Source organism: Mustela nigripes, chromosome 12, assembly GCF_022355385.1.
Source record: "Mustela nigripes isolate SB6536 chromosome 12, MUSNIG.SB6536, whole genome shotgun sequence".
Classification (NCBI taxonomy): Eukaryota; Metazoa; Chordata; class Mammalia; order Carnivora; family Mustelidae; genus Mustela; species Mustela nigripes.
In genome coordinates this window covers 118,060,903-118,077,791 of record NC_081568.1, presented here as the reverse complement: position 1 = coordinate 118,077,791, position 16,889 = coordinate 118,060,903, and the positions used below count along the sequence as shown (strand labels likewise).

Here is a 16,889-nt window from a genome sequence, read left to right as displayed (position 1 = left end):
ATGCAGCCAACAATCCACATGTAACTCTTAACTCCTTAAAAAGTTAACTACTAATAGCCCTCTGTTGACCAGAAGCCTTACAGATAATAGAGAGTTAATACATTATTTTCTATGTTATATGTATTATATACAGTATTCTTAGAATAAAGTAAGCTAGAGAAAAGAAAAGGTTATTAAGAAAATCCTAAGGAAAAGAAAATACATTTACAGTACATTTATAGTCCAGAAAATACATTTATTGAAAAAAATCCATGTATAAGTGGACCTCAAGCCCATGTTGTGTGAGGGTCAACTGTGTCTTACGTTCAGGCACTCCATTTATGTGGATATCAAGTAAGTGATATAATCTTCACTTTAGGCTTGGAGTAGTGAAGTAAGGTGTCCAAATTCCAATTGTACTTGAACCTAGATGTATCTGATTCCTAAGCACGTTCTGAACATGTTCAAGTTTTGGCTTGGTGGATGGGTATGGCAGAGCTAAGGGGCTGACAAAGCCTGGGGTGTTAATTTTAAGAACAGAGTTGAAGTGACTAATTACCATCAGGGTGGTTTGGGGCTTAAAAAAGTTAGTGTAATGAATGGAGTCAGTTTTTTCACTTTCATTTTACCTTCCCTCCAAACAAGGGTAACCTTGTTTTAACTTTTATTGTACTTTCTTAACCATTATTTGGATCACAGTACTGTTTTTTTCCACTGAGGAATTTTATTTGCACGTAAGTATTACATCCCTAGGAAAAAAATCCCAGGATTTTCCCTCCTGTGTATTTTCATCTTGCTTCTTCATGGTCCATCATGCCAGCTGAGGTGGTCAGCACAGTGAAACCCGTCTGGCAGGATGGGAGCAGATTATTTTGCCATTCTTCTACATCATTGAGTTGTATATCAAATCTGGGGCTGATCACTCTATACTTACTGAACCTGCCCCTGGGCTCACAGCAATTTTTCCAGGTCTGTGACCATCAGTGATTTCAAATTTGCCAGTGTCACCATGCTTCAGCATTTTGGTGTAGAAACTGGCTGATGACTTTGGAGCATGGCCTAGTAAGAACCTGGTGATTGCCTCGCTTTTCCGCATTATTAATGAACTTGAAAACACCTGCCAGTACATTCGCATGCACCATTATGGCAGTATGGAAAGATGGTAGAAAGGTACTTTTTTCCTTAACAGTTGGACCCTTTTCTCTGGAACTAACCATTCTATTTAAGTATACTGCCAGTGCATGTTTTAGTTCAGTAAGCTCACTTTCTCTTTTTTGTCCATCTCCACCGGCTTCATGTAAATTTTGTTCATTTCCTAGTTTAAGTGGCATTGCTATTTTTTTTAAAGATTTTATTTATTTGACAGAGAGAGAGAGAGAGATCACAAGTAGGCAGAGAGAAAGGGGAAGCAGGCTCCATGCTGAGCAGAGAGCCTGATGTGGGGCTCAGTCCCAGGACCCTGAGATCATGACCTGAGCCGAAGGCAGAGGCTTAACCCACTGAGCGACTCAGGTGGCCCTGCATTGCTATTTTTTTTATTCAGTTTTTTGAAACTGCTTCCATTCTCTCCATGAAGCATTCTAGATTAATTTTTTTTTGACAATTTATTCCAGAGATCCCATCAAAAGATACTTAGGATAATATTATGTAGAATTTTGTGTTAATATTTCAGATGGTTATTTAGCTGGGCTTTTGACATTTAAAGAAAGTTTTCTCTCTTTTCAATAGATTATACATTAATCTAGTTACATGATGTGGTCATCATTTTACATATTTATAATTCTTTTTATGGTTTAAAACAGGTTCACTTTAGTGTAGTTAGGCTGCAAATAGGGAATAAATAAGTACTGTTGATTGTCCTTGATTCTTAACAAAGTAGCATAGAAATAATTGATACCCTTTTTTGGCTCTTTTTTTTTTATATTGAAGTTTATGTATTTTGAGTTTCTGGAATGTTTTTTGGAACTTTTTCTGATTGCTTATGGAAGTTCCTTTTATTATCTGAGGCTATGGGTACATAGACCGATTTGGAAATTGTAGAAAAAAAAAACATGAAAAATTGTACCTAATTATTTATTGTGTTTTAAATTGTGATTGTGAAAATTAAACCTGAATCTGATGTGTTAATAAATTCACTGAGTTTTGGGCTGTTTATCATGCTTTTTATTTGCCTAACTGTCTCATATTTTGCTTAATTTAGATGAATAATGGTTAAGGAACAATCTGAAATTCAATTCCAAAAGAAGAAAGAAGATAATAGGTAAAAGGTAAGTGTCTAGAATCCTAAGTAATAGGTAATTGGAGTCTGTTTTTACTTAGTAATTGCTTTTACTAGTTCATTTCAGAAGAAGGGTGTGATGGTGTAGGTTGTTAATGCCAGACTATAGGTCATCAAACACCTTTAGATTTTTGTTATTAGATTTAAACATACCTTGTTTGCTTTTCTGTAGTTAACTTCCATTGTTATTATTGTTATTATTATTTATATTGTTGGGTTTTTTTGCTTTGTGGAGTCTTTGTATCTACACAACAGAATGTAACTTAAGGTTCCATAGCTTTAACTGGGGTGTGTAGGACATAGTAATTCATCCATCTACATTTGTTACTTTGAGATTTATCATTTTGGCATGTGTGTCACTTTCTATCTTTTTTTTTAAGTTCAGTTGTTGCTACTTTTTATGCTTGCTATGTTGCATAAAAACCCTTTTAGTTTGGTAGTAGAAATCCTTTCACTGAGTTGGAAGTGCAAACTGGGGTTTCTGGGTGGCTCAGTCAGTTAAGTGTCTTCCTTTGGCTCAGGTCATGATCCTGGAGTCCTGGGATGGAGCCCTGCATCTGGCTCTCCACTCAGCGGGGAGTCTGCTTCTCCCTCTGCTGCTTTCCCTGCTTGTGCTCTCTCTCTCACTCTCTCTCTCTCAAATAAATAAATAAATAAAATCTTCAAAAAAAAAAAAAAGAAAGAAAAGAAAATGCACAAAATAAGGCTCGGTGGGTTAAAGCCTCTGCCTTTCAGCTCAGATCATGATCCCAGGGTCCTGGAATTGAGCCCCACCTCAGGTTCTCTGCTCTGTAGGGAGCCTGCTTCCTTTTCTCTCTCTCTCTGCCTACTTGTGATCTCTCTCTGTCAAATAAATAAGTAAAATCTTAAAAAAAAAAAAAAAGAAAAAAGAAAAGAAAAGAAATGACTCACAATTGAGGAGAAAAAATACAAATTATCTGGGGAAAGTGGGTGGGGCTGTGGAATAACATTGAGGACACTTGTAAAAGAGCTAGATTTTTCTTTGAAATGTTGGAAATGCTTGCAATAGAGGGAAGTGTCCCTAAGAGAGGTGTATCATTTTTGTTTGTAGGTTTTTGCTCTATGAAAGGAAGTGAGTTTGATGATACCTGGTAGGTTAGTACATAGGAAAGCTATGTTTAGGAAGAAGTTTTTAGAGCTAGAAAGGGGCAAATTATTTTGTCTTTTCAAAAATCAGTTAATCCCCTATAACTGATCTGTCTCTACGTATCTATATTGTCTGTTTCTGTGTCTGTGTATTTCTCGTATAATTCTTAGGTGTAGAGGGAGGGCCTAAGTGCTAGCCTCTTATGCTAAATGCCAAATCAAATGAAGAAGGAAGAGGAAAGGAAGAATAAAAGATCCCACTGCAGCAAGGGTAAATGCCATTACTGGTGGAGACATCTGGGGATATGGAAGGGTGTTGAACATTATCGGTTGGTTACCAAGGAAAGAGTGGAGTTTATTTATTGTGGTCTTTAAAAATGCCTTATGTAGAGGCATTTAACAGCTCTGTTTTTGCTGCTGTATTTAAGTCTACACCTGTCTGTGTGTCTTTTTCTTTTCTTAATGACTTTTTTTTTTTAAGATTTTATTTATTTGTCAGAGAGCGAGAGCATGCATAAGCGGGGCGGGGGGGGGGAAGGCAGGCAGAGGGAGAAGCAGGCTCCCCACTGAGCAAGGAGCCCAATGTGAGACTTGATCCCAGGACTCTGGGGTCATGACCTAAGCCAAAGGCAAACGTTTAACTGACTGAGCCACCCAGGCTCCCTGTATGACTGACTTTTACCGTCTTCTATAGTCTAGTGTTCTCATTTGTCCAGTGAGCTTCATTTTCTTCTGTTTTCAGCAAGTCTCTTCTGCTTCACTGAGCCCACATTTCTCCGTGAATCCTCCGGTGCCACGTTCATTCCTATTTCTCTGTCTTAGCCAGTGCAGTTGTTTTTGACTGGAGCAATTTTCCTTCTTCCCTCCATTCTTAAATCCTGTCTTCTGGTATCTCCTCATTACCTCACACCATACTTCTTTCTTTGAAACATCTCTTGTAGTTGTACTCATTATCCTTAGTTCAGGATTTGGTTCTCTAATGACTCGTATGTCTTAGGTTTGTTTAAATTATATTCTTTAGAGCAGGAACCTTCTTTTCTATTTCTTTGATGTCATAAGAAGTGCATGGCCTCAGGGTTGTATATACAGTTGGTGGTGGCTGGTTCTGCCTCGTTTGAATGTGCTTCCACTCAAATCCTGGGTGATAAAGATGGTGATCTTTCTTTTCACTAATCTGAATTCTTGTTTGTTTTTGCTTGGTCATATCTTGAAACTGTTTTTGTTCTTTTTTAACTTAATTTTTTTAAACTTAATTTTTTCCCCTTCAATGTCTTTTTTTTAATCCCTTTCTATTGGTCCAGATTAGTTGTCACCATAATTTTTTTAAGACTTTATTTATTTATTTGACAGAGAGAGAGTGACAGTGAGAGAGGGAACACAAGCAGGGGGAGTAGGAGAGGGAGAAGAGGCTTCTGCTGAGCAGGGAGCCTGACTTGGGGCTCAATCCCAGGATCCTGGGATCATGACCTGAGCTGAAGGCAGTTGCTTTAACCCACTGAGCCACCCAGAGACCCTAATTGTTATCATTGTTGATTTTTTATTTCTCTTCTTTGTAGTCTACAGATTTATCTACCCAAGATAACTTTGGTGTGAGAAAATTTAATTTGAAATCAGCATTGAAATTTGGTGCCTACTCACCAAAAAAAAAAAAAAAAAAATCCAGACATTTGCAGCTATAAATTTATATGAAGATAATTTCAGGTAAGAGAACGATTTCTAAAATGAGAGCATATGAATTGTGTAGCTTTAATTGTATAATTAATGTAACTAAGCAGAAAGTTACTTTTCTGTCTATTTAAGGAATCTGATTGTAGCTGCAAATAAATTGATTTTATATATTAATTTTTTTATTATTTTGAATCTAACATTCTTTTTTTAAAAATATTTTATTTATTTTACAAGTAGGCAGAGAGGCAGGCAGAGAGAGAGGAGGAAGCAGGCTCCCTGCTGAGCAGAGAGCCCGATGTGGGACTCGATCCCAGGACCCTGAGATCATGACCTGAGCCGAAGGCAGAGGCTTTAACCCACTGAGCCACCCAGTCGCCCCATGAATCTAACATTCTTTAAGTCAAAACATTTATTATTATTATTATTATTTTATTTCCCTACTTTTTAAAAAAAAATTTATTTATGTATTTGACATACAGAGATTACAAGTAGGCTAAAAGGCAGGCAGAGAAAGAGAGGAGGAAGCATGTTCCCCACGGAGCAGAGAGCCCAATGTGGGGTCGATCCCAGGACCCTGGGATCATGACCTGAGCCCAAGGCAGAGGCTTTAACCCCCTGAGCCACCCAGGCGCCCCTTTCCTTACTTTCTTAAACTTCTTTGATCTGCCCTTGTACCTCAGCCTCTTTGGGTATAAAGGACATCAGTATACTGAGTCAACAAGCCATCTTCTTGGTTCATTTTTCTGCCATGAACGTCTGCAGTCTCCAGTGGATTATAATTTACCCAGATTTGTTTCCTGATGAGATTAGAGTTCAATGAACTTGTCAAAAAAATACAAGTATCTCTTGTTTTTACCACTGAGGTGTGATTGAATTTGACTTGTTTACCGGTAAATCAGAATAAGTTGTAAAATCTTATGATACATTAGTTTATTTAAAATTATGTTAACATAGTTCAATGAAGAAATACTTTGTCTCCCAAGTGAAATATCTTCTTATTATAGAAATAATCCTCTAGCATATTCATCACCTTCATTCAAGTGTAAACTTTGCATTTATTTCTCTTCAAAGAATACAGTATTGCTATAACTTGACAGTGACCTTTGCTGTGAACAAGTTAATATCCTGATTTATATTCTATAGAAACCAGCATTAAAGCAGATTGCTTTCCTATGCTCTTATATCAAAGTTACTGAAATTAATTTGTGTTAGTTTTTTACTTTGTGATTTGGGCTTATTCTACTAAAACTTGCTTTGTGTAGAATTAGATTGAGATTGATATGTGCTTTGAATCCTAGCCTTTTAGATCATCTACTATATGAACAATGAGTATAACTCAAATACAACTGACTTTCAACAAATATTTATTAATGTATACAGTCAGATACTCAGTCCTGGCAGTACAGCAGTTCGCAATAACAACCACAGACAGAAAGCCCTGCCTACATGGCACTCACATACTAGTGGGTTTGGGGAACAGAAAATAAATAAAATAAGTAAAATGTATAGTGTAGAAGATGCTAAATGTTAGGGTGGGGTTAAGAGAATATTGTGTAGTTGGGTTTGGGGTGGGGGAAGGGTTGAAATTTTAAGTAGTGTGACCAGCCAAGGTTTCACTGAGCAAGTGACATTTGATTAAAAATTTGAAGAGGCAGGGACGCCTGGGTGGCTCAGTTGGTTAAGCGGCTGCCTTCGGCTCAGGTCATGATCCCAGCGTCCTGGGATCGAGTCCCACATCGGGCTCCTTGCTTGGCGGGGAGCCTGCTTCTCCCTCTGCCTCTGCCTGCCACTCTGCCTGTGCTTGCTCTCGCCTCTCTCTCTATGACAAATAAATAAATAAAATCTTAAAAAAAAAAAAATTGAAGAGGTGAGGGAATACAGTATAGGGATCTTAGAGTGGAAAGAGTATTCCAGGTAGAAGGAATTACATGTGCATTTTTCAGATGGTTAAGTTTGTTGGAATTATTGTAGGTTCTCTCAAGTTTTTTATTTCCACAGAATGTCTAGCAAGGAAGTAAAAACTGCTCTAAAAAGTGCTAGAGATGCAATCAGAAACAAAGAATACAAAGAAGCTTTGAAACATTGTAAGGTAACTGAAACATTTTTTTATCCCACAGTAAAATTATTTTACCCATTTACAAGCCTTTTGGATTTGTAACATGTGTATCATTTTTTGTCTCAACATTAATGAAAGTGGTTAGATTATTAAGTAGACCATTAGAGTGGTTGTGCTAGGATAAACTACACTGGCCATACGCAAAACCACACTCTCAAAATATGAATATCCGATATCTTTTGATGGGATGTATTATGGAGCACTACTGTATCATAAAGTTTTCTTTCTTAATGGTATGTTGACACTATCATTCTGTTTGGTTTGTGAAGGGGAGCTCATGATTCTAAAGCTCCTTTGTAAGGTGTTGAGGGGAATGTCCCTGTCCAGAGGGAGAAATTGAATGTGGAGGAGAGAGAGTGTAGGGGTAGGAATGAGAGAGGATGGGATCCTGAGCGTGAAGTGGAATTTTCTCTCCTTTTTCTTTCTTTCTTTTTTTTTTTTTTTTAGATTTATTTATTTATTTATTTGACAGATAGAGATCACAAGTAGGCAGAGAGGCAGGCAGAGAGAGAGGGGGAATGCAGGCTCCCCACTAAGCAGAGACCCCAATGCGGGGTTCGATCCCAGGACCCTGAGATCATGACCTGAGCCGAAGGCAGAGGCTTTAACCCACTGAGCCACCCAGGCACCCCGAAGTGGAGTTTTCGATACTTTTTCCATCTTAGCAGTGGGGAAGATAGGTGTAGATACTGTCAGATTTGTAGATTTGGGGACAGGAAGAGAGGAATGTTCCCTCTGATGTCTTCTATTTTCTTAGTAAGGCATAAGCTGAGAGTGGAAGAAGAATTGTATAGGAGATTTGAGATTAAAAAAAAAGGTATGAAGTGGTTTTTATTTAACTTACTAGTGGTGATTGAAAGGACTGCCATGCTCTAATGAATGTCCATCTGAAGTTTCATGTTATTGAAGTGAAATCAGTGAACTGAATTGTGTGGTTTCTCCATGTTCAGCTTCTGAAGCTTAGTAATGGGCATGCTGGGGTTCAAGTATGGATGTTGAGAAAGATGATGGGGAAGAGAGGTGAAAGAGTTGAGGATATTCACAAGGGAGGGATGACAGTGATGGGTTATTGGAGTCTAAGCTGGAAAAGGAGGGATAAGAACTGAGAAGTGGGGCGATGGTAGAATAAGAGGGGGGTCAACTAATTGGACATCTCAGAGGTTAAACAATTGTCAGCTTTGGTAGTTACCACATTGTTAGTTTGTTTGGCAGAAAACATTGTTGGATAGAATGGAATTTGTGCTGTAGAATGATGAGAGATTGCTAGAAGTGTCATGTGGATGCATAGAAACACAATAATCTGACTGTCTCAGCTCATGAAAATATTCTTATTTTCCCTAGAATAGGTAAAATCTTAAGAGCTAATTATCTACTAGATTTAATTAGCTACTAGTTTTGTTTTCTGTCACTAGAACATCTTTGTTTTCTGTTTCAGACTTTCACTTTAGCGAGTACCTGTTCTTTCTGAAAGCAATAGCTCTACATACAATTTTTATTCTCATTGACAGGTGGTATTTAAACATTCATTGCCTCTATTTATTTTGAACATATGTGGTATAGTCACATTGGGGTCAGCCTACCTCCCTACCTTGTTATTTCAATGAAAAATCTGTCTGATAGTTGGAAATGTTATCACAGTGCAGGACAATGTGGGTGTTGGTTAGAGTGAAACGATATAGAAAAGAGTTTTGTGAGTTTACTGGTGGTAGTGTGGAGTGGAGGCAGCAAGATGGTCAGGTGATATGAATAGTCTAGTGTTCTTTGTATACATAGTATTCATTTGCAAGGAGGATGAGGAGGCATCAGCATTGCTTGGGCAGCTTTTAGTATATATACCTCATTTTAGACTCCTTTCACTTATCAATCCAATCCATCTCCTGCTCTCCTTGAGGAAACTGAAGACCAGAGAGGTTGAGTGGCGTTCTTAAGATCACCCTTAGTGGTAGATCCAGATTTCCTGACACTCAAGTAGTCTTTTCGTTGTTTGTTCATTAGCTTCCAGAATTTAATGACCCGTTCTTTTAATTTTTTTCCATCAGACAGTGTTAAAACAAGAGAAAAATAACTATAATGCCTGGGTCTTTATTGGTGTTGCTGCAGCCGAGTTGGAACAACCTGATCAGGCTCAGGGTGCCTATAAAAAAGCTGCTGAACTAGAGCCAGATCAATTACTGGCTTGGCAGGTATGTAGATTTTTTTTTCCTATATTATGGGAAATTTTTTGCCACATTTAAAAAAAATGTAGGTAGCAGCTTTTAAAAAAGTCATTTAAACCATTAATTACCCCATAGAAGAAAAAAGTTTTAAATGTATTGATCTTCTAAACCTGTACATCAGTTAAAAAAAAAAAAATGCCTGTGATGCTATTTAACATTATTTGACATCCAACCCAATGGATTATTTTCAGAGGTGAGGATTGGAATTCAAATATGATTATGTAAATCTCTAATTATGTGTGTATATGAAAGACTTACCAAGAATATTCCTTATGCTTATTCAAGGGAAAAGAAATGCATATTAATATGTTTTCTAAAGGTAAGATATAAAAAATCTGCAAATCTATGTATTTGAGTGAAATTCTTTTTTCTTATTTAAAGTTCTTCATATTTTATGTTGGCTTCTCCAGCTTTTTCATCTTTTTTTTTTTTTAAAGATTATTTATTTATTTATTTGACAGTCAGAGATCACAGGTAGGCAGAGAGGCAGGCAGAGAGAGGAAGGGAAGCAGGCTCCCTGCTGAGCAGAGAGCCCAATGCGGGGCTCAATCTCAGGACCCTGGGATCATGACCTGAGTGGAAGGCAGAGGCTTTAACCCACTGAGCCACCCAGGTGCCCCCAGCTTTTTTCATCTTTAATAAGTTTGTTTCATATCTCAATTACATCTTAGAAACTGTGATAAATAGGCAGTAGGCTTGGGAGACCATGAACCTGTTTGACTCATATTTATGTGAATAAGAACATGAGAGGGGCTATCTGGTAACACACTTAGAGAGATGCCTGCTTTTATTATGTATTGATTGATTTAAAATACCTGATCATTCTTTGAAGCAAAGGTGACAGTTTCTACAAATTACTTCAATTTTTTTTTGACCATATAGAAGTAGTGTCATATAGTAATAAGAGTTAAGATTTTTTGTTGTGAACCACTTCAAATATATTTTCAAAGCTCTTTTTAAAGATCAGTTTATTTGAGACAGAGAAAGAAAGAGAGAGAGAGTGCACGCATGTACACATGCATGAGCAGGGAGGGGCAGAGGAAGAGGGAGAGAGAATCAGACAGATTCCCTGCTGAGCATGGAGCTTGACTCAGGCCTCTGTCTCAAGACCTTGAGATGATGACCCAAACTAAAATCAAGAGTTGCACGCTTAACCGATTGAGCCCCCAAGATGCCCCACTTTAGATTTATTTTCAGAAGTAAAGAGAATGGTAAAATGAGCCCCTCTGGCTATCACCTAGCTTCTGTAAAAATCCACACGTGGCCAGTATTTTTTCATCTATGCTTTGATCTACTTTCTCCCACCCTAATTATTTGGAGGCAAATACCAGACATTATTTTATTTTTAAGTTACAATTTTCTTTATCGTAAATAATCTTTATATATTGTCACTTTACTTAGCAAAATGAATGTTGAGAGTATTAGACTTTTTAGAATAATCTCTACTGTTTCCTATTTTAGGGGCTAGCAAGCTTATATGAGAAATGTAACCACATAAATGCTAAGGATGACTTGCCTGGTGTTTACCAGAAGCTCCTGGATCTTTATGAAAGGTAATCATTATATGGGGAAAGCCCTGTGTCTTTAAAAGCTTTAATTTGAATAAACTGATTAAAACTTCCATAGAAGTACTCCAAACATTTACTGGGAATTGAGAAGCATTTTTCTTTCATAGTGTTGTTACAAAATCTTTTGCTTGTGATTGAAATAAAATCAAAACACTAATAGTAAGAGGATTGACTAATTTTTGGGAACTTTGATATAATTTTTAGGTAATATGATGGAAGATATTATTTCTTAAACCTTCTCTTTTTTAATGAGAGGCTCATTTTATAAAATTTTCCTGTGTTATGAAAGAGGATATGTTCTAATTTAAAATAGTACCTGACAGTAGTATTATTGGGATATTTTAATTTTAGTATCTTAAGCCCTTGATTGTTTTCATTAATCAGATTCAAAATCCTTTTTTTTTTTTTTTTTAAATTTTTTATTCTAAGTGTTGACAAGCAGAAGTGGTGCGATGTCTGTAAGAAACTTGTGGATCTATATTACCAAGAAAAGAAACACGTAGAGGTTGGTTAATGATTTGGTGGGGTAGTAGACTTCTTTTACTAAAGCCATTATTAGAAGAAAGCTTTCATTTAGCTTAAGGGAAAATTTAAACAATTAGTATGTAATGTGATATTAAAAGAATATAGAGAGATACTACAAATTATAGTGTTTTGAAACTAAATTAAATTTCAGGTTTTAGTTATTCTAACTTCCAGACCTTTTTGAAACTGGGCAGGGATAAATAAAATAAGTAAAAGCATCATCTGTAGAATTTAGTGACATATTTGTGGTGCATTTATAGCTGATGCTATAGTTACAAGGTTTGGGGCATGTAGTCATTATTCCTGTTTCCACTCTGTTATATTAGTTGTACTTCTAATATAATGGCTGTCTGGTTTTGCCCAGACACCATAGTTCTTGTGGAGTTCATAATAGATGAAGTTCTGTGGTTTTGCTATTTTTATGTATTAGCAGATGAAAAATGTTTTTATTTGTAGATTTTATATTTCTAATTGGTGTTTTTGATATTTAAGATTAAAAAAAAATTTAAATCTCCTTGATAGGTGGCCCAAACATGGCACAAGTTGATAAAGACACGGCAGGAGGAAGGTGCAGACAACCAAGAGCTTCACCAGCTGTGGAAGAAATTGACTCAGTTGCTGGCTGAGAGTACTGAGGATCAGAATAATGAGACCCAGCAATTGGTATTGACCTGTTTATTCCCTGCAGTTTGTATCATGAATATTGATCATTTAATTGAATTTAGCAAATGGAAATAGAATAATATAGAAAAGTACCATACATTAAAATTGATATTTTGTAAGTATTCAATTTATTTTATTTTTTAATGTATTTTTTAAAGATTTTATTTATTTGAAAGAGAAAGAGAGAGAGCACAAGCAGGGGAGCAGGAGAGGGAAAAACAGACTGCCCACTGAGTGAGGAGCCTGATGTGGGGCTTGATCCCAGGGATCAAGGCTGAAGGCAGATGCTTAACTGAATGAGCCACCCAGGCGCCCCTTCATGTTCAATTTTAAATTCATAGGGGTTCTTGCTTTTAAAGTCAGAATTATTTCCCTGCAGTCTCATACTAAGTCTGGACAGAGTGGAATTGGTTTTTAGGGATCACAGTTTACTTCCCTGGGTTCATACTAATCCAGTAAATCAGTTATTTAATCACTGTGAAAAAGAAAAGTGAAATTGGCTTTCATAAAACTGCTGTAATTTCTAAAAAGTTGTACTTACTTAAAGGTATGTGTAAAGGTATGTTTCTTTAAGTTCATGAAGAGTACTAAATTACTTTGAAGTTTAGCAGCTTAGAGCATTTTGTTTAAAGTATTTATTTGGGATACTTATATCTAGAAATATATTGGGATACTATTAGAAAATATCTCCATTCTACTTTTTTATATTTGTAAGTTTAAAAGTCAGCTTAATTTCTTATTATTGTATATAGGCATTCAGTGTATATTTGTGCAATTGAATGGACTTTTTGAATATAAGCAATTATAGACTGAATATAGGATGAGAAGTACATTTTTGTATGTTTGTTCATTTATTCACTTATTAATCTTTTTTTCAGAAAATATTTATGTACAATCTACTATACATGTCAGGCAGTGTCCTAAATAAATGCTGAAGATAAAAATAGAAGACTATGATTTGCATTTGTTTGTGTGTGGGTTTATCTGGGTATAGGTTTAGTTGTGGAAAAAAAATTGGACAGTGACAAAATTAGGTGAATTGCAAACTTAAATCTTATCTTCATATGACTTCATTATTTTCATTGAAAAACTATAGGTTATCAGAATATCAAACATACCAAATGCCAAAATAAATAAATTTTTTAAAAAATTACCTGTTCTGTGTTCCTCCATGAAAGAGAACTAATTATGCTTGTCATTTTAAGAATTGATTTTTTAAAAATATTTTATTTATTTATTTGACAGACAGAGATCACAAGTAGGCAGAGAGAGGAGGAAGCAGGGTCCCCGCTGAGCAGAGAATCCCAGGACCCTGGGATCATGACCTGAGCCGAAGGCAGAGGCTTTAACCCACTGAGCCACCCAGGCACCCCTTTAAGAATTGATTTTTAACTGTTAAAAATAGTAATAGGATTTTGGGGTGGAGTTATTTCCATCTTGAATTCTAATGATAATTTTGCTTATTTCAGTGTGTTCAGGAAAAAATATGTCACCTGATTTCCAGATGGATTAATTGCACTACTATTTTTTGAAACCCTTGTGCTAAACGGTGTAAGTTAGGCTTCCCTTTTTGCAAGGTCATTAACTTTATCAGAGGAGTAAAATTTTCTTCATTTGTGTAAACTTTATATCATACTTCATAAAGAAATTTGGAGGCAGTGACCTATATTATGAGTTTTCATTTCAAAGTCATGGAGGGGCTGGCTTGTGGGTGCCTCCGTCAAAACATACAAGTTTTGATCTCAGCTAAGGTCTTGATATCAGGGTCATGATTTCAAGCCCCACTGGGCATGGAGCCTACTTTAAAAAATAAAAATAAAAATAAATGAAGTCATGGAAAATCATTTTTTAAAAAAATTAGGACTTGTGTAACCAAATGAATGATATTCTTTAAAAGTTCTTGATCTGGGTTTTAGTATTGTTCTTGCTCAAAACATATTTAGAAAGCTTCTTTTGGAATTTTCTTCAAAGTCATTTAGTAATACTGGATAAGAAGTGATTTTATTATAGTTCAGTCATTTTTCTGGTTTCCTTTTTAAAAGTTTAACTTCACAAATTTATTTAAGATTAAAGATTTGCTACCACTGAAGATAGTCCAAAGAACATACTGGTGATTTCAGTAGAGATGTTTTAAAAATGGTCTGATTAGTTTTAGTTACACAGGTATATAAAGAAGACTAGACCTCTCCAGTTGACTACTTTCTAGGGAACAGTGACCACTTAAAGAATGTTTTATTAAATTCATGATATTAATTTATAGTTATCCCTCATTAGTTCAGTGCAGTCTCCTGCCAGTTGGAATTAGATTGTATTCTAAAACTTGCGTAGACATTTTTTCCCTCATAAAAAATTGTCAGGTCCAGACAATATATAGTACAGAAAAACACGAGATAGTAAAATACATTTGCAGTTCGTTAGTTGAGGTGGTATATTGTATAAGTGAGTCATATACATTCAGCTATTTATTACATTTGTCATTTCAGTATGCTAAAGATGATAGCTTTTTTGTTTGTTTCAGCTTTTAGCTGCCTTTGAGAATGCACTGGACTTATCAGATAAGATTCCTAGTGAAGATCACCAAGTACTTTATAGACAGTTCATTCACTGTTTATCCAAAGTAAGTTGATTTTAAAAATCTCTAATGTGACTTTTACATTCTAATTAGGAAGGTGTTCACAAGCATATTTTACTATTACTTAGTTTATTTTACTTTTATATTTTCGAGTTTCCTCATGAGACCGCTAGATTGAAGAAGGCCTGTGAAGGAATGATAAACATCTATCCCACTGTACAATATCCATTAGAAGTGCTTTGTTTGCATTTAATTGAATCAGGTAAGTTCTTCCCTATTATATTGTATGTTCTTGAAGTATATGAACATATGGGAAGGTTGTTGCTATCAATCAAAAATTGTTTCAGTGCTTACCCTGTGTAAGGTGTTGTTTGAATAATTCTGGACATACAAGGAAGTACAGTGTGTTATCTTTGTGCACATGAAGAGGCTAATTAATGTAGAAAAGTATAATAATACAGAGGAATAATGAATAACTGAGTTCATTGTTGATCAGTGAAGGCTTTTGGAAGATAGGAATTGAAGAGAGTCTTAAATTTTCCTCAGAAATTAGATAAACAGGAAGAGGTGAAAGGTACGCAGATGGCATGAGCAGAAGTATGGCGCTAGGTTGCAGTTTTTAGGACTAGTAGAATAGTTTATTTGCTTTAGTGGAAGGAATAAGTAAGGTGGATTTTGGTTGAGTAGGTTGAACTATCTTGCCTACAGCTATGAATGTCATACATTCTCAGCATTGATGTTACAGTGTCACAAGTCCATGGTTATAGATGCTGTGGTACTGTAAAGTAATGAACTTTGTGAAGGATCTACTTGTTTAATGAAATAGAGCAGATTCAAGTCGGAGTGTATGTCTACGCTTATGCCTGGTGCTCTTCTTTGTGTTCTTTCTTGGAGTGGGGAGGAGAGAGAGCTGATGACAGCTAGCATGCTGGGAGTTGTCAGAACCTGTGCCTGTGATATCGCATGCCCAGGGCTGGTGTTCAGTTAGTTTACAGGAGATTGACCTCCATGGTTTTCACACTGGCCTCTGTCCTCTTTGTCAGTATCTGTGCTGAATAGAGTTTTACATAATTTAACCGTCACTCATGTCCATGCCTGTATTCATCTGATGAACAAAATTCACAGAAATCAGTCATTGAAATAGATCAACAGTACCAGCACCGATGTGTTAATGATTATAAAGTTTGCAGAGCTTTACTAATTTAATTGTTTTCATTTTGTTGCTAAAGGAGTATACACCTGGGAATGCTTTGTGTGTGAATGACCATTGCAGGTTTCATAATAGAAAAATTGTTGAAAACTAGTGATAGAGGTAACTGAGGGAGAATGCCTGTTGGAAAAGTATTGTTGCATCTACCTTGGCTCTCCCCACTTTAGCTTTCCCTTCTCAGTCCTACTTGTATTCCATCTTGACTCCGTGTCTGAATTAAAATTCATTATTATCTTAAGAGTTGGGTTTTTTTGGTAAGAAGTAAGTGGATCCCCTTTATTTTAACTGAGTCAGAGATAGACTTGTGAGAGTACTTTTCACTAATGTGAGATAAATACCAAATGTTGTAGTGAATCAATTTATGAAGTATAAAGTCAAACTAACAGGGTTTGTGGGATAGATTGTATAGAAGGTAGACTAGATTGGGTAGACTAAATGATTTTGTGAATGAATGTACTGGGACTATGACAGTGGCAATAGAAAGTAACAGGTGAATGAAAAAATTAGATTTGTTAAGAGGTAAAGGGAGGAAGATAATTATTTTACTTTTAGCTCTCTTGAAAAGTTGGCCTACTGTGGAATGATCATCCGTAAGAAAGTTGAGTTATGGAGAGGAGAGGTTAGTAGACATTCAAAGGGAAATGCCTGTCTGGCTTGCAGGTGAGAGATTAGTACTAAGGCTAGACTTAAGGTTTGGAAATAACTTGCGTGTGGGTCCAAGTGAATGAAGTGTAGTGGGTGACTTCAGAGGATGACTATAGAGCAAAAAGCTGAAAACTTTGTCTTGGGTGGTGCTGGCTGGCTTGAAGGGAAAGGCAGGGAAAGAGGAAAGTAGGAAACAGAGCAGCAGAGAGGTCAGACAGGAAGGTGGTGGAACCTGATATGAAGCAACAGAGAAGGCAAGGAAAGAGCATTTCAGAAAGGAGATCTGTACTGACAGTTTGAGCAACTAACCTCAAAAAATGAGGATTTTTTTTTTTTTTTTTT

The 16,889-nt window shown here is 36.2% G+C and overlaps 1 protein-coding gene across 1 annotated transcript in view; it reads left to right on the top strand.

The window, feature by feature from the left end:
- Positions 1-16,630, top strand: part of SKIC3 (SKI3 subunit of superkiller complex) — a 20,374-nt gene extending 3,744 nt beyond the window's left edge. The window contains exons 2-11 of the mRNA XM_059416386.1: positions 2,180-2,246; positions 4,921-5,065; positions 7,031-7,121; positions 9,188-9,331; positions 10,826-10,917; positions 11,362-11,437; positions 11,980-12,120; positions 14,639-14,737; positions 14,846-14,954; positions 16,563-16,630. Coding sequence (XP_059272369.1) covers positions 7,032-7,121; positions 9,188-9,331; positions 10,826-10,917; positions 11,362-11,437; positions 11,980-12,120; positions 14,639-14,737; positions 14,846-14,954; positions 16,563-16,630 — 819 coding nt within the window. The 5' untranslated portion in view covers positions 2,180-2,246; positions 4,921-5,065; position 7,031. The remainder of the gene's footprint in view (positions 1-2,179; positions 2,247-4,920; positions 5,066-7,030; positions 7,122-9,187; positions 9,332-10,825; positions 10,918-11,361; positions 11,438-11,979; positions 12,121-14,638; positions 14,738-14,845; positions 14,955-16,562) is intronic.
- The last annotated feature ends 259 nt before the right edge of the window (positions 16,631-16,889 follow it).